Source organism: Pseudophryne corroboree, chromosome 5 (genome assembly GCF_028390025.1).
Source record: "Pseudophryne corroboree isolate aPseCor3 chromosome 5, aPseCor3.hap2, whole genome shotgun sequence".
NCBI lineage: Eukaryota > Metazoa > Chordata > Amphibia > Anura > Myobatrachidae > Pseudophryne > Pseudophryne corroboree.
In genome coordinates this window covers 847,479,590-847,498,523 of record NC_086448.1, presented here as the reverse complement: position 1 = coordinate 847,498,523, position 18,934 = coordinate 847,479,590, and the positions used below count along the sequence as shown (strand labels likewise).

Here is an 18,934-nt window from a genome sequence, read left to right as displayed (position 1 = left end):
CCGCATTACTGCCTCTTACCCCTGTATCCTCGCTCCATGATTACATTACTGCCTCTTACCCCTGTATCCTCCCTCCATGATTACACCGCATTACTGCCTCTTACCCCTCTATCCTCCCTCCATGATTACATTACTGCCTCTTACCCCTGTATCCTCCCTCCATGATTACACCGCATTACTGCCTCTTACCCCTGTATCCTCCCTCCATGATTACACCGCATTACTGCCTCTTACCCCTGTATCCTCCCCTCCATGATTACACCGCATTACTGCCTCTTACCCCTGTATCCTCCCCTCCATGATTACACCGCATTACTGCCTCTTACCCCTGTATCCTCCCTCCATGATTACACCGCATTACTGCCTCTTACCCCTGTATCCTCCCTCCATGATTACACCGCATTACTGCCTCTTACCCCTGTATCCTCCCTCCATGATTACACCGCATTACTGCCTCTTACCCCTGTATCCTCCCTCCATGATTACACCGCATTACTGCCCCTTACCCCTGTATCCTCCCTCCATGATTACACTGCATTACTGCCTCTTACCCCTGTATCCTCCCTCCATGATTACACCGCATTACTGCCTCTTACCCCTGTATCCTCCCTCCATGATTACACCGCATTACTGCCTCTTACCCCTGTATCCCTCCCTCCATGATTACATTACTGCCTCTTACCCCTGTATCCTCCCTCCATGATTACACCGCATTACTGCCTCTTACCCCTGTATCCTCCCTCCATGATTACACTGCATTACTGCCTCTTACCCCTGTATCCTCCCTCCATGATTACACCGCATTACTGCCTCTTTCCCCTGTATCCTCCCTCCATGATTACACCGCATTACTGCCTCTTACCCCTGTATCCTCCCTCCATGATTACACTGCATTACTGCCTCTTACCCCTGTATCCTCCCTCCATGATTACACCGCATTACTGCCTCTTACCCCTGTATCCTCCCTCCATGATTACACCGCATTACTGCCTCTTACCCCTGTATCCTCCCTCCATGATTACACCGCATTACTGCCTCTTACCCCTGTATCCTCCCTCCATGATTACACCGCATTACTGCCTCTTACCCCTGTATCCTCCCTCCATGATTACACCGCATTACTGCCTCTTACCCCTGTATCCTCCTTTCATGATTACACCGCATTACTGCCTCTTACCCCTGTATCCTCCCTCCATGATTACACCGCATTACTGCCTCTTACCCCTGTATCCCTCCCTCCATGGTTTAGATGGGAGCTGTATTGAGCCGTCAGCGTGCCCGTGTTACTGGGAGAATCTGCCGTTCCCAACTGGTGCCGTGGTGAAGCAAGGCTGCCGCAACTGGTAGGTCTCGTGGTCCAGTCACTATAACACTTACCTGCCCAGTGTCTGAGGCCACGTCATACAGTGCCACGTCATACAGTGCCACGTCATACACCTCCATGTCATACACCTCCACGTTATACGCTGCCACGTTATACACTGCCACGTCATACATTGCCACAGTCATATCTCCACTAAATTCAGTTATGTTTTCACTCATGTACACTTATACCTACATGCCCAAATACCATGTACCTATATACCATGTACTTGTATACCAATATGCCCATATACCTTGTGCCCATATAATTATGTACCTATATACCATGTACTTATATACCTATATGCCCGTATACCTATGTAACATGTACCTGTATACCATGTGCCCATATATACCTATATACCATGTACATATATATCATGTGCCCATATACCTATACACCCATATACCTATGTATTATGTACCTATATACCCATGTACCTATATACCATGTGCCCATATACCTATATACCATGTGCCCATTTACCTATATACTGATATATCTATATACCCATATACCATGTACCTATATACCGTGTACCTATATACCCATATATCATGTACCTATATATCCATGTACCTATATACCAGTATACTGTGTACCTATATACCATGTACCTCTATACCCATATACCATGTACCTATATACCCATATACTATGTACCTACAGTCTATCCCTATACCATGTAACTATATACCCATATACCATGTACCTATATACCGTGTACCTATATACCCATATACCATGTTCCTATATACCCATATTACGTGTACCTATATACCCATATACCATGTACCTATATACCCATATACCGTGTACCTATATTTCGTGTACCTATATACCCTTATACCGTGTACCTATATACCCATATACCATGTACCCATATACTGTGTACCTATATACCCATATACCATGTACGCATATACCGTGTACCTGTACACCCATATACCGTGTACCTATATACCCATATACCGTGTACCTATATACCCATATACCGTGTACCTATATACCCATGTTGTACACTGTATGAAGCACAGCACATGGCCGTGCACCTCGCTTCCCACCTGCGCTTCCTGAGCCAGATGAAAGTGTGTGAGGGGCAGACGTTTGCACTGGCTGAGCGGAAGAGTAGGGTGGAGTGAGGGTGCACCCTGCCTGGCATCAGCACAGCAGTCGCTGGATCGGGAAGTCTGTTTGCGGGGCATGTAAGTCTGTTTGCGGGGCATGTAAGTCTGTTTGCGGGGCATGTAAGTCTGTTTGCGGGGCATGTAAGTCTGTTTGCGGGGCATGTAAGTCTGTTTGCAGGGCATGTAAGTCTGTTTGCGGGGCATGTAAGTCTGTTTGCGGGGCATGTAAGTCTGTTTGCGGGGCATGTAAGTCTGTTTGCGGAGCATGTAAGTCTGTTTGCGGGGCATGTAAGTCTGTTTGCGGGGCATGTAAGTCTGTTTGCGGGGCATGTAAGTCTGTTTGCAGGGCATGTAAGTCTGTTTGCGGAGCATGTAAGTCTGTTTGCGGGGCATGTAAGTCTGTTTGCGGGGCATGTAAGTCTGTTTGCGGAGCATGTAAGTCTGTTTGCAGGGCATGTAAGTCTGTTTGCAGGGCATGTAAGTCTGTTTGCGGAGCATGTAAGTCTGTTTGCGGGGCATGTAAGTCTGTTTGCGGGGCATGTAAGTCTGTTTGCGGGGCATGTAAGTCTGTTTGCGGGGCATGTAAGTCTGTTTGCGGGGCATGTAAGTCTGTTTGCGGGGCATGTAAGTCTGTTTGCGGAGCATGTAAGTCTGTTTGCGGGGCATGTAAGTCTGTTTGCGGGGCATGTAAGTCTGTTTGCAGGGCATGTAAGTCTGTTTGCGGAGCATGTAAGTCTGTTTGCAGGGCATGTAAGTCTGTAGTACCAGGCGGATCTGTGCACCAGGCCTGTGCTTGCTGATGATGGGTGCGGGGTATGCGGGTGGGTTATATGTGTGCAGAGGTTACTGTCAGTCTCCTGTGTAACTGCCTCTGCTCCACTTGCAGCACCTGTGGATCCGGCCGATGGCGGTGCCCCGATGAACCTTGCTCTCTCCCCTCCCGCTGCGGAGCGGATGAATTTCCCTGCCACCTGACTGAGCGCTGTGTTCCCAACGCTTGGGTCTGTGACAATGAGGACGACTGCGGAGACGGCTCGGATGAGATCTGCTCGCTGACCTGTGCGCCGCAAGAGCACCGCTGTGCCAATGGGCAGTGCATCGCCCTATCTCACCGCTGCGATGGCAGAACCGACTGTGTGGATCACTCGGATGAATGGGGCTGCCCAGCTCCGCCCTGCAGTAGTGCGGAGTTCCGCTGCTCCAACGGGCGCTGCATCCCACTTTCCCACGTCTGCGATGGGGACCTGGACTGTGGATTTGCCGATGACTCTGATGAATTGGGTGAGTGCCTTACATGGGGTGGAGGCCTCTGGGCAGGGTGAGGCCCATAGCCCTCTGAAGGTCTGGTGAGGCCATCACAGCCCACCCGGCCACGCTAATGATCCCATGATAGTAATCCTGACTTCTCCATGCAGGCTGCTCAGCCGGGTGCGGTTCCGCTCACTTCCGCTGCTCCCTAGGAAGATGCGTGCCCTATATTCACCGCTGCGATGGGCACGACGACTGCGGGGATTTCAGTGACGAGAGGGGCTGCAACTGCCGGCCCGGGGAGTTTCAGTGTCCGGATGGGCTGTGTGTGCGCAAGGAGAAAGTGTGTGACGGAGAAAGCGACTGCAGCACCGGGACAGATGAGACGTTCTGCTCAGGTAACCATGCGGCCGCCGGTTACACTCCGACGCTGCCGAGTCTCAGGGCTAGCTTTATCAGAGCTTGGAGAGAGATAAAGTGGAGAGAGAGAGAGAGAGACTTTCTCTCCAAGCTTTGGTCCCGCTCCCCCTCAGGACCGTGTGTAAGCGGCACGGTGGAGCGACACTATGCTGGGGTACCAGTCACCCACACACCGATCACATCATGTACTAGGTATTATAGGAGTAATGTAGCTGATGGGATCATGTTCCCCATACTGTAAGTGATCAGGATATTATAACGCAGCGAGGGGTCATAGAACCATATATTATACTAGGTGCTTCATCGCGCCCTACGGGCGCTCTTCACACCGTCGGAAGGGGCTACGCCCCTTTAACCCCTGCACGCCTTTCTGGGGTTCAATATATGGAGTATTACCTGCATTCCTAGTTTTGTTAGTGTTTGAATATTGCACAATGATGGGGCGTCCGATGGTGAAGGGGGCGTAGTCCCTTGCAACAGGAAGGGGTTTGGAGAGTGGGGACCGTGGATGGGGGAGGGGGTATGAAGGCGCTGTGTGTGGGGTAGGAGCAGGGGTGTCGCAGGTGGGGGATGGCAGCTGCAGGGCTGTTGCGGATGGAGGAGGGGTTCCGAAGGCGCTGCAGATGGGGAAGGGGTGGGTGCGGGTGTGCAGTGGATGGGGGAGGTGTCCAGGGGGCGCGGTGGGTGGGGGAGGGGTGGATGCGGGGGTAACGTGGGTGGGGGAGTGGCGGGTGCGGTGCTGTTGCGAATGGTGTAGGCGATGCAGATTGGGAAGGGCCTGCTGCGTGGGTGGGGTAGGGGATCCAAAGGTGCAGCGGGCGGGGGAGAGCCAGATGCGGGGTGTGGCGGATGGGGGAGGGGCTGCTGCAGATGGGGGAGGGGTTTGGAAGACACTGCGGGTGGGGTAGGGGGTCCGAAGGCGCAGTGGGTGGGGGTGCCATGGGTGGTGGAGGGGCAGGTGCGGGGGTTTGCGGGGGATGGGGAGGGGTCCAGGGGCGCTGCAGGTGGTGGAAGGGCAGATATCAGTGCACATAGTCTCTGTGGTAGTTAGTGAGGGTTGGTGATGGTGTGAGAGGGGTGAAGGCCAGTACACAGACAGGCAGTTAGAGAGCAGGATGAGGGTGACAGGGCATAGTGACGGGGAGTACTTAGCAGATATAGGGGTGGGCTACAGGTGTGATGTCACAGTGTTTGTACCTTTGCTGTCATGTGTGAGGTATGTGAGGTATATGTGAGGTATGTGTGAGGTATGTGTGAGGTAAGGATGTGCGGGTCGTGGTGGCCACTAACCTCCAGGCTGCTGCTGTGAGATGGTGACTGCAGAGGGAGGGAGCTCAGACCCAGCAGCAATGGGTCGTGGTCAGCATTCCTTCCTGGCCCCGTTCCGCCGCACACTGTCCGCCCCGTCTGACGGGCGTCATTCCTCCATCCTGCATGGCAGCGTCAGCTGCTGTGATCGCGGAGCATAGGTAAGCGTCCGGAGCCCTGTGGGCGGGCAGGCATGGTGTTTCCCTGGAGAGGTGCGGCGCGCGTCCTTAGGCTGCAGACGGAGGGAGCTCCGGCCCAGCAGCAATGTTGATTAGTGCGTGTCCCGTCCTGGCGCTGTCCCGCTGCACATGCTCCGCACCGCTTGCCGCTGAGCATGGCAGCCCTTGTGTGTATGCTGCAGATGCTGATCTAGCGGTGCCTGAGCTAGCGCCCTCTCCCTGGGGTGTGGGTGTCAGGCGGCAGGTATGGTGTGTAGGTGGAAGAGGAGCTGCGGGCGGCGACTCGCTGCCTGCAAGTACCCTCCATATCAGCGCTGTTCCCCTCCCTGCAGATAGTGTCAGTGGCCGTGGTGTACTTTTGCTACTGGTGGCCAGGGCCGGTGCTAGGGTGTTCGGCGCCCCCCTGCAAACTATGAATTTTGCGCCCTCCCATATTCCTTTGTTGTGCATCGGGAAAAGTGGTGTGGTCTCACAACTAAGGGGCATGGCCACACAATAGTACCCCCATTTAAAATTACGCCACAATGTAGCACAATCTTATTCATCTTATACGTAATGCCCCACCCGTAGTAGTAGCGTCCTTATACGTAATGCCCCACCCGTAGTAGTAGCGTCCATATACGTAATGCCCCCCCAATAGTAGTAGTGTCCTTATACATAATGCCCCCCCAGTAGTAGTAGCAGTTATATGTAATGCCCCACAACAGTAATAGTAGCGTCCTTATACGTAATGCCCCCCAGTAGTAGTAGCATCCTTATACATAATGCCTCCCCAGTAGTAGTAGCATCCTTATACGTAATGCCCCACCCGTAGTAGTAGCGTCCTTATACGTAATGCCCCCCAGTAGTAGTAGTGTCCTTATACGTAATGCCCCACCCGTAGTAGTAGTGTCCTTATACATAATGCCCCCCCAGTAGTAGTAGCAGTTATATGTAATGCCCCCCAACAGTAATAGTAGCGTCCTTATATGTAATGCCCCCCCTGTAGTAGTAGCATCCTTATACATAATGTGCCCCCAGTAGTAGTACCGTCCTTATACATAATGCCCCCCCAGTAGTAGTAGCACCGTCCTTATACATAATGCCCCCCAGAAGTAATAGAGTCCTTATACATAATGCCCCCCCCAGTAGTAGCGTCCTTATATGTAATGCCCCCCAGTATTAGTAGCCTCCTTATACGTAATGTCCCCCTATAGTAGTAGCGTCCTTATACGTAATGCCCCCCCATAGTAGTAGCGTCCTTATACGTAATCCCCCCCTTTAGTAGTAGCGTCCTTATACGTAATACCCCCCCTATAGTAGTAGCGTCCTTATACGTAATGCCCCCCTATAGTAGTAGCGTCCTTATACGTAATGCCCCCCCTATAGTAGTAGCGTCCTTATACGTAATACCCCCCCTATAGTAGTAGCGTCCTTATACGTAATGCCCCCCCATAGTAGTAGCGTCCTTATACGTAATGCCCCCCCTATAGTAGTAGCGTCCTTATACGTAATGCCCCCCTATAGTAGTAGCGTCCTTATACGTAATGCCCCCCTATAGTAGTAGCGTCCTTATATGTAATGCCCACACATAGTAGTAGCGTCCTTATACGTAATGCCCCCCCTATAGTAGTAGCGTCCTTATACGTAATGCCCCCCCTATAGTAGTAGCGTCCTTATACGTAATGCCCCCCTATAGTAGTAGCGTCCTTATACGTAATGCCCCCCCTATAGTAGTAGCGTCCTTATACGTAATGCCCCCCCTATAGTAGTAGCGTCCTTATACGTAATGCCCCCCCATAGTAGTAGCGTCCTTATACGTAATGCCCCCCCTATATTAGTAGCGTCCTTGCATGTAATGGCCCCCCCAGCAGTGGCGTCCATAAAGTGCGCACACACAGACATACATCACACACACACAATTCACACATATATACAAACACACACACCCCACCATATATATACACACACACACACACACACACACACACACACACACACACACACACACACACACACACACACACACACCCCACTATATACACACACACACACACACACACACACACACACACACCCCACTATATACACACACACACACACACACACACACACACACACACACACACACACACACACACACTATATACACACACACACCCCACTATATACACACACACACACCCCACTATATACACACACACACACACACACACACACACACACACACACACACACACACACACACACACACACACTATACACACACACACACACACACACACACACACACACTATATACACACACACACACCCCACTATATACACACACACACACACCCACTATACACACACACACACACACACACACACACACACACCACTTACCAAGTCTGGCTGGCCGTCACTGCAATGCTGATTCCATCACTGTTCAGCTGTCTGGTCCCGTGTAACTCCGCCCCTCTATTCCATGTAACTCCTCCCCTTCGTGGCGCCGTAGCTCCGCCCCCTTTTCGTGACCCGCACTGCACAGCACACAGCCAGCTGTCACAGGTGATTGGGGGGGGGGGGGGGACAGGCACAGCAGCCGGCAGCTAGTGGCCATCCTCACCTCCTATACTGTCTGTAAGGTAGGGTCTTGTACCTGACTGCTGCTGGCGCTGGGTATGGAGTAGCTCCCTGCAGCAGATGCAGTTGACTCCGCCCAGCTCTGTGACTCCGCCCAGCGTTACGAGCACAGAGTCACAGATTAAGGCAAATATATAGGAGATAGGTGACTGACTTACAGGGTGACCTCCAATATCCACAGCAATGGACGGAAGCGCTGCACTGTTCCTTACAATATACACGTTTCACTAATGCACATTGACGCAATGACATCATAACTCACAGACTGTAGGGGAGGTGTATCAAGCCTTGGAGAGAGATCAAGTGCAGAAGTGGCCTAAAGAAAGGGTGGAGGGGGGGATAAACATAAATGCATATGATACTAATTGTCTAGAGACACGAATGTTGCCCACCCCTGACCTATATGTTGGTGACGTCATACGTGTGGTCTGTATGTAATGGGCGGTCTCTCTGTATTGTCGCAGGGGTGGGAACGTGTCCTCCGGGGCTCTGGGTCTGTGGGGACGGATCATGTATCAGAAGAGAGAAGCTGTGTGACGGACTATCCGACTGCGCGGATGGATCAGACGAGGAACCGGCTCAGTGTGCACCCCCTGATAACTCCAAGACTGTTCCACCGGAGCGCAGCCAGACTACAGGTGAGTAATGACATCATTATCACTGATCCGCTCATCAGCCATTACTTACCTCCGGACGATGGACAGTACAGTAATAACATCATTACGCGGCTTTCCATGGTTATATACTGCAATGTTCCAATTATTTTATTACAGATACTTCCAGAGATTTGGAAATACGGGACTGATATAGTTGGAAATGTGATATGGATAGGGTGGGAAATATGGGATTGATAGTATGGGAAATATGGGATTGGTAATGGTAGGAAATACGGTATTGGTATGGATGGGGAATACGGGATTGACACGCATGGGAAATACGGGATTGATATAGTGGGAAATATAGTACTAATAGGGTGGGAAATCCTGTATTTCCCACACTATCATTCCCGTATTTCCCATCCATATCAATCCTGTATTTCCCATCCATATCAATCCAGTATTTCCCAATCCATATGAATCCTGTATTTCCCACCCTATTAGTACTATTTTTCCCACTATATAGTGTGGGAAATACAGGATTGGTATGCATGGGAAATACAGGAATGATTGTGTGGGAAATACAGGATTTATATGGATGGGAAATACAGGATTGATATGGATGGGAAATACGGGAATGATAGTGTTGGGAAATACGGGATTGATATGGATAGGAAATACGGGATTGATATGGATGGGAAATACAGGAATGATTGTGTGGGAAATACAGGATTTATATGGATGGGAAATACGGGATTGATAGTGTTGGGAAATACGGGATTGATATGGATGGGAAATACAGGATTTATATGGATGGGAAATACGGGATTGATAGTGTTGGGAAATACAGGATTTATAATGTGGGAAATACGGGATTGATATGGATGGGAAATACGGGATTGATAGGATGGCACTCCCACAGGCTCGCATTGTCACCACGCAGTTCCCTGTTTCACAGAGAGACTGATCCGCCAAGTTCTGAATATTTCTGACATGCGGAAATCCTCGTGCACCTCTGATGTATGCAGACACTCGCTATTTGCGTCCGTGCGTCTCAGCAGCAGCCCCGTATCTCTGTGTCCTGACACTACTAATCCCCCTGTGCTTCCTATTCGTTATAGATTTATAGCTTGGAGAGAAAGTACCAGCCAATCAGCTCCTGTCATTTGCCAAACGCAGCCTGTAATGTGACAGTTAGGAGCTGATTGAATGATACTTTATCTCTCTCCAAGCTGTGATAAATCTCCCCCCTAGTATTTTCTCTCCATGTCCGTGTGTATTCCTGGCTCGCTCCTGTCCGCTGTCTCAGGTCACATTAGGTTCTGTCTCCTCATTCTGTAACCCCATCAATGCTGTGCGTTTCTCCCGCAGCAGGCGCTACAGGCTGCGGCCGCTACGAGTTCCAGTGCGGGAGTGGCGAATGCAGACCCCGGGGGTGGCGGTGTGATAACGAGGTGGATTGTATGGACGCCAGCGATGAACGCGACTGTAACAGGACCTGTCACCTCCACCAGTACCAGTGCACAATGAGTGGGGAGTGCATTGGCTACAGCCAGCTGTGCGACGGGATCCCCCACTGCCGCGACCAATCAGATGAGAGCATGGACAACTGCGGTAAGAGATCTTTCAGCGGATCGCTGTGCGCTGTAGGAGGGTGGTGTTCCGCAGGGAGGCTATAAAGTGCCATTATTACGTGTGGTATCGCCCTCAGTCTGCGACCACCTCTGGTCCACGTGCTGCAGATACATTAACTCTATATAAATCGCTCTTCACAGGTTCTACACAAATCCCCCCCTGCCCGGGGCACTTCATCTGCGCCAACAGGATGTGTGTGAACATCTCTCTGGTATGCGATGGCGCTCCAGACTGTCCACAGGGAGAGGACGAGCGGACATGTGGTGAGACATGAGAGGGTTGCGGCTATCTGGCTGCACCGAGGCTTCCCTAGTAGATGGGTGACTGAGCTGAGGAGACTCCACTCAGGGTATCTCCTGGGCAGGTTGGGGGAGATGCAGAACTGCCCTCAGTATGGGTTGGATGGGGGATGACAATCTTACTGAGCCTCAGCACACCAGGACACCGTACCAGTTCTCCTGAATACTGTATGGCCACAAGCTGTCAGCCCCCGCCAGTATACAGTAAGACCACCCTAACCTACAGGTTCCATCCCTCATAGAGAGAAGCTCCGGGACCATCGCCCCCTCCATGCAAAGGAACCAGACGGCTCCGGCCTGCCCCGAGTACTCCTGCCCAGATGGACATTGCCTGATGTTTAAGCAGGTACAAGGATAAGGAGGACGTCAGCCAGGAATCTCCCGCCCGTTCTTGTGGCCGCCTGTTACCTGGGCTTTATTCTCTGTCTGCAGGTATGTAACGGGATTCCTGATTGCGCGGATGGCACCTCTGGCTGGGTGGCCTCGGATGAGAGGGAATGTGGTTTCTGGAGCCCGTGGGGCGGATGGAGTGACTGCAGCCAATCCTGTGGGACCGGCGCACAAACCAGACGACGCGTGTGTACCAATCCTAGCAGTGATATCCTCAGGCGGTGCCGGGGAGAGGAAAGTGAGGCCCAGCAATGCTTCTCCGTGTCCTGCCCAGGTGAGGGGGCTGTCCATCACCTCAGAGCTTGGGGGGTTGCTGTAGGACGTCACACATCGTCTTACATACACCGAGGAAAGGGGCGGAGTGTCAGTAACCGTGTAAGAAAGGTAGACCACGCCTCGCTCACACAGACCAGCCCGCCATACTGTTCCAGGTGCTGAAGTCCCGGGAACTGGGTCATGAGGAGGAGACGGGAGACTTGTAACATCCATATATTGAATGCCATCCAGAAGCCCTCTTCCAGCTTGCCATCATTATTGAAGGACCAGCCTTGACCGGTGGTCTCCTGACCGCCGATGACATAACTGCATCCCTCTGACATTAATGCCGATGACAGGATGTGACCCCGATGGGGCAGATGGCGCCTGATAGCAGCAGATCTTCCTACAGATGATGGGAAATGATTTGTATGTGAGGTGTACGTCGTGCCGGCATATGTCGCTCCTTTCACGTGTCTTCTTGGTCCATCCCCAGTAGTAACCTGTAGCAACGGATCCCCTCACCCTTCTAGTACTTATTGTCTTCTCAATGCTTTGTGCCATCTGATACGGATCCATTCTGTGGCACGTTGGGGGTCACGTGTCATGGGATGGACCCTTTATGTAATAATCCAGAGGACAGGCGCAGTGTATAGAACCCAGCTACCAGGTGATCACCCCGTTACCCCGTTATCTCTTCTCAGTCGATGGCTTTTGGACACCGTGGACAACTTGGTCAAACTGCACCCAAGACTGCGCTGGCGTGGTAATTCACCGGAGGGAGTGTACCCCGCCACAGAACGGGGGGCGTCACTGCACGGACCTGCCAGGTTCTTCCTCTTCATATGTAGAGATTGGTAAGTGTGTCAGATGCTCCTCTCAGGAGGACACGTCGGGGGCGGTATGAGGGGGCGGTATGAGGGGGCGGTATGAGGGGGCGGGGGGTGAGCCTGAGTAACAGTGAATGAGGATTAGGTGGCATCGCCATTTGGATAGTATAGAAGCGTTTGCCTTATCATACATTTTACCTAATTCGGTATATTTCCCAGTTTGGTCCCATATAACTCAGTGTGGATACTGTCTGCCTTTCCCCATATAGACGTGTGTCAGCAAGATGGCTGCCCCATCGCCTCACCTTGTCCTGCGGAGCTGGAGTACAGCAACTGTGCCCCGTGCCCCCTGACCTGCTCCGATCTGACTAATAAGAGGATGTGCCAGGATGACCAGCCCTGTGCCTCGGGTAAGAGGAGGCTTCAGGGTCCCTGCCGGAACCAGGCTACAGTCCTAATGGCTATCAGCGCTAATATACCGCCAGTCATCCATTCTCATCTAAGGGGGTATCGACTAAGATGAAGTAGCCCCTAAATATGTGTAATACGGGGGTGTGATATGAGGTGTGAAATGGGGTGTGATATGAGGTGTGAAATGGGGTGTGATATGAGGTGTGAAATGGGGTGTGATATGAGGTGTGAAATGGGGTGCGATATGGGGTAAAATACGGGGTGTAATACAGGGTTTAATATGAGGTGTAATATGAGGTGTAATATGGGGTATAATACTGGGTGTGATACGGGGTAAAATATGAGGTGAAATACAGGGTTTAATATGGGGTATAATACATGGTGTGATATGCGGTATAATACTCGGTGTGATACGTGGTGTAATATGGGGTATAATACTCGGTGTAATACGGGGTGTAATACAGGGTTTAATATGAGGTGTAATATGGGGTATAATACTCTGTGTGATACGGGGTATAATATGGGGTGTAATACTCTGTGTAATACGGGGTATAATATGGGGTGTAATACTCTGTGTAATACGGGGTATAATATGGGGTGTAATATGGGGTATAATACTCGGTGTGATACGGGGTATAATATGGGGTGTAATATGGAGTATAATACTCTGTGTGATACGGAGTATAATATGGGCTGTAATATGGGGTATAATACTCTGTGTGATACGGGGTATAATATGGGGTGTAATATGGGGTATAATACTCGGTGTGATACGGGGTATAATATGGGGTGTAATATGGGGTATAATACTCGGTGTGATACGGGGTATAATATGGGGTGTAATATGGGGTATAATACTCGGTGTGATACGGGGTATAATATGGGGTATAATACTCTGTGTGATACGGGGTATAATATGGGGTGTAATATGGGGTATAATACACTGTGTGATACGGGGTATAATATGGGGTATAATACTCTGTGTGATACGGGGTATAATATGGGGTGTAATATGGGGTATAATACTCTGTGTAATACGGGGTATAATATGGGGTGTAATATGGGGTATAATACTCTGTGTAGTACGGGGTATAATATGGGGTATAATACTCTGTGTGATACGGGGTATAATACTCGGTGTGATACGGGGTATAATATGGGGTGTAATATGGGGTATAATACTCAGTGTGATACGGGGTATAATATGGGGTGTAATATGGGGTATAATACTCGGTGTGATACGGGGTATAATATGGGGTGTAATATGGGGTATAATACTCTGTGTGATACGGAGTGTAATATGGGGTATAATACTCTGTGTGATACGGGGTATAATATGGGGTGTAATATGGGGTATAATACTCGGTGTGATACGTGGTATAATATGGGGTATAATACTCTGTGTAATACGGGGTATAATATGGGGTGTAATATGGGGTATAATACTCTGTGTAATAGGGGGTATAATATGGGGTGTAATATGGGGTATAATACTCGGTGTAATACGGGGTATAATATGGGGTGTAATATGGGGTATAATACTCGGTGTGATACGGGGTATAATATGGGCTGTAATATGGGGTATAATACTCTGTGTAATACGGGGTATAATATGGGGTATAATAATCTGTGTAATACGGGGTATAATATGGGGTGTAATATGGGGTATAATACTCGGTGTGATACGGGGTATAATATGGGGTGTAATATAGGGTATAATACTGTGTAATACGGGGTATAATATGGGGTGTAATATGGGGTATAATACTCGGTGTGATACGGGGTATAATATGGGGTGTAATATGGGGTATAATACTCGGTGTGATACGGGGTATAATATGGGGTGTAATATGGGGTATAATACTATGTGTGATACGGGGTATAATATGGGGTATAATACTCGGTGTGATACGGGGTATAATATGGGCTGTAATATGGGGTATAATACTATGTGTGATACGGGGTATAATATGGGGTGTAATATGGGGTATAATACTCGGTGTGATACAGGGTATAATATGGGGTGTAATATGGGTATAATACAGGGTGTGATACGGGGTATAATATGGGGTGTAATATGGGGTATAATACTATGTGTGATACGGGGTGTAATATGGGGTATAATACTCTGTGTGATACGGGGTGTAATATGGGGTGTAATATGGGGTATAATACTCTGTGTGATACGGGGTATAATATGGGGTGTAATATGGGGTATAATACTATGTGTGATACGGGGTGTAATATGGGGTATAATACTCTGTGTGATACGGGGTATAATATGGGGTGTAATATGGGGTATAATACTCTGTGTGATACAGGGTATAATATGGGGTGTAATATGGGTATAATACAGGGTGTGATACGGGGTGAAATGTTTTTTTGTGTAATATGAGGTGACGCAGCAGGTACTGTATCTGATGCAATCCCTCTGTCTTTGTCCATAAAAGCTGCTCCCGCAGGGCTCTATGGCGGCTGCTGAAGGTGAAATGCACGAGCTCTGGTGATGTGCGTATGATGTATGTGTGTGTCATGTGCGTAATATCTGTGACGTGTGTGATGTCTGTGATGTGATGTATGTGTATCACTGTCGCTATGTGTATCTGCGATGTGTGTGTGTGATATATATATGTGTGTGTGTGTGTGTGTGTGTGTGTGTGTGGTGTATTATGCACCCGTGTGACCAGACATGGGACATGCGTGTTTGTCACTTATGTCACTGTCACACTGTCAGGGTGTTGGTGTCCGGACGGGCTCCTGTTGGACAGCAGGAATCACTGTGTGGCCCCCGAGGACTGTCCCTGTGAGGTGGACGGGGTCACATACTGGCCCGGGCAGATGGTGAAAGCAAACTGCCAAATCTGCACCTGTCAGCAGGGTCAAATGAAGCAATGCCGGCCGAACCCCGAATGTACAGGTCAGTGATCCCCGAATGTACAGGTCAGTGACTAGAACCCAGAATGTACAGGTCAGTGACTAGATCCCGGAATGTACAGGTCAGTGACTAGAACCCGGAATGTACAGGTCAGTGACTAGAACCCGGAATGTACAGGTCAGTGACTAGAACCCGGAATGTACAGATCAGTGACTAGAACTCGGAATGTACAGATCAGTGAGTAGATCCTGGAATGTACAGATCAGTGAGTAGATCCTGGAATGTACAGGTCAGTGACTAGAACCCGGAATGTACAGGTCAGTGACTAGAACCCGGAATGTACAGGTCAGTGAGTAGAACCCGGAATGTACAGATCAGTGACTAGAACTCGGAATGTACAGATCAGTGACTAGAACCCGGAATGTACAGATCAGTGAGTAGATCCTGGAATGTACAGGTCAGTGACTAGAACCCGGAATGTACAGGTCAGTGACTAGAACCCGGAATGTACAGGTCAGTGACTAGAACCCGGAATGTACAGATCAGTGACTAGAACCCGGAATGTACAGGTCAGTGAGTAGAACCCGGAATGTACAGATCAGTGACTAGAACTCGGAATGTACAGATCAGTGACTAGAACTCGGAATGTACAGATCAGTGAGTAGATCCTGGAATGTACAGATCAGTGAGTAGATCCTGGAATGTACAGGTCAGTGACTAGAACCCGGAATGTACAGGTCAGTGACTAGAACCCGGAATGTACAGATCAGTGACTAGAACCCGGAATGTACAGATCAGTGACTAGAACTCGGAATGTACAGATCAGTGACTAGAACTCGGAATGTACAGATCAGTGAGTAGATCCTGGAATGTACAGATCAGTGAGTAGATCCTGGAATGTACAGGTCAGTGACTAGAACCCGGAATGTACAGATCAGTGACTAGAACCCGGAATGTACAGATCAGTGACTAGAACCCGGAATGTACAGGTCAGTGACTAGAACCCGGAATGTACAGGTCAGTGAGTAGATCCTGGAATGTACAGGTTAGTGAATAGAACCCGGAATGTACAGGTCAGTGATTAGAACCCGGAATGTACAGGTCAGCGACTAGAACCCGGAATGTACAGGTCAGTGTCTAGAACCCGGAATGTACAGGTCAGTGACTAGAACCCGGAATGTACAAATCAGTGACTAGAACCCGGAATGTACAGATCAGTGACTAGAACCCGGAATGTACAGATCAGTGACTAGAACCCGGAATGTACAGGTCACTGTCTAGAACCCGGAATGTACAGGTCAGTGACTAGAACCCGGAATGTACAGATCAGTGACTAGAACCCGGAATGTACAGATCAGTGACTAGAACCCGGATTGTACAGATCAGTGACGACTAGAACCCGGAATGTACAGGTCAGTGACTAGAACCCGGAATGTACAGGTCAGTGACCAGAACCCGGAATGTACAGATCAGCGACTAGAACCCCAAATGTACAGATCAGCGACTAGAACTCGGAATGTACAGGTCAGTGACTAGAACCTGGAATGTACAGGTCAGTGACTAGAACCCGGAATGTACAGGTCAGTGACTAGAACTCTGAATGTACAGATCAGTGACTAGAACCCCGAATGTACAGGTCAGTGACTAGAACCCCGAATGTACAAGTCAGTGACTAGAACCCGGAATGTACAGGTCAGTGACTAGAACCCCGAATGTACAGGTCAGTGACTAGAACCCCGAATGTACAAGTCAATGACTAGAACCCCGAATGTACAGGTCAGTGACTAGAACCCCGAATGTACAAGTCAGTGACTAGAATCCGGAATGTACAAGTCAGTGACTAGAATCCGGAATGTACAGGTCAGTGACTAGATCCCGGAATGTACTGGTCAGTGACTAGAACCCGGAATGTACAGGTCAGTGACTAGAACCCCAAATGTACAGATCAGTGACTAGAACCCCGAATGTACAGGTCAGTGACTAGAACCCGGAATGTACAAGTCAGTGACTAGAACCCGGAATGTACAAGTCAGTGACTAGAACCCGGAATGTACTGGTCAGTGACTAGAACCCGGAATGTACTGGTCAGTGACTAGAACCCGGAATGTACTGGTCAGTGACTAGAACCCGGAATGTACTGGTCAGTGACTAGAACCCGGAATGTACTGGTCAGTGACTAGAACCCGGAATGTACAGGTCAGTGACTAGAACCCTCGAATGTACAGATTAGTGACTATAACCCGGAATGTACAGGTCAGTGACTAGAACCTGGAATGTACAGATCAGTGACTAGAACCCTCAAATGTACACGTCAGTGACTAGAACCCTCAAATGTACAGGTCAGTGACTAGAACCCAGAATGTACAGGTCAGTGACCCCGGAATGTACAGGTCAGTGACTAGAACCCTCAAATGTACAGGTCAGTGACTGGAACCCCAAATGTACAGGTCAGTGACTAGAACCCAGAATGTATAGGTCAGTGACTAGAACCCAGAATGTATAGGTCAGTGACTAGAACCCGGAATGTACAGGTCAGTGACTAGAACCCAGAATGTACAGGTCAGTGACTAGAACCCGGAATGTACAGGTCAGTGACTAGAACCCTCGAATGTACAGGTCAGTGACTAGAACCCAGAATGTACAGGTCAGTGACCCCGGAATGTACAGGTCAGTGACTAGAACCCTCGAATGTACAGATCAGTGACTAGAACCCCAAATGTACAGGTCAGTGACTAGAACCCAGAATGTACAGGTCAGTGACTAGAACCCAGAATTTACAGGTCAGTGACTAGAACCCAGAATGTACAAGTCAGTGACTAGAACCCGGAATGTACAGGTCAGTGACTAGAACCCTCAAATATACAGGTCAGTGACTAGAACCCTTAAATGTACAGGTCAGTGACTAGAACCCAGAATGTACAGGTCAGTGACTAGAACCCGGAATGTACAGGTCAGTGACTAGAACCTGGAATGTACAGGTCAGTGACTAGAACCCGGAATGTACAGGTCAGTGACTAGAACCCGGAATGTACAGGTCAGTGACTAGAACCCGGAATGTACAGGTCAGCGACTAGAACCCGGAATGTATAGGTCAGCGACTAGAACCCGGAATGTACAGGTCAGCGACTAGAACCCGGAATGTACAGGTCAGCGACTAGAACCCGGAATGTACAGGTCAGCGACTAGAACCCGGAATGTACAGGTCAGCGACTAGAACCCGGAATGTACAGGTCAGTGACTAGAACCCGGAATGTACAGGTCAGTGACTAGAACCCGGAATGTACAGGTCAGTGACTAGAACCCGGAATGTACAGATCAGTGACTAGAACCCGGAATGTACAGGTCAGTGACTAGAACCCAGAATTTACAGGTCAGTGAGTAGAACCCACAA

The 18,934-nt window shown here is 49.6% G+C and overlaps 1 protein-coding gene across 1 annotated transcript in view; it reads left to right on the top strand.

Moving 5' to 3' along the window:
* LOC134929706 (SCO-spondin-like) overlaps positions 1–18,934 on the top strand; it is a 583,357-nt gene that overhangs the window by 104,764 nt on the left and 459,659 nt on the right. Inside the window, exons 20-30 of the mRNA XM_063925285.1 lie at positions 1,250–1,343; positions 3,377–3,771; positions 3,906–4,136; positions 8,717–8,890; positions 10,220–10,462; positions 10,624–10,746; positions 11,025–11,128; positions 11,215–11,446; positions 12,132–12,284; positions 12,527–12,667; positions 15,403–15,585. Coding sequence (XP_063781355.1) covers positions 1,250–1,343; positions 3,377–3,771; positions 3,906–4,136; positions 8,717–8,890; positions 10,220–10,462; positions 10,624–10,746; positions 11,025–11,128; positions 11,215–11,446; positions 12,132–12,284; positions 12,527–12,667; positions 15,403–15,585 — 2,073 coding nt within the window. The remainder of the gene's footprint in view (positions 1–1,249; positions 1,344–3,376; positions 3,772–3,905; positions 4,137–8,716; positions 8,891–10,219; positions 10,463–10,623; positions 10,747–11,024; positions 11,129–11,214; positions 11,447–12,131; positions 12,285–12,526; positions 12,668–15,402; positions 15,586–18,934) is intronic.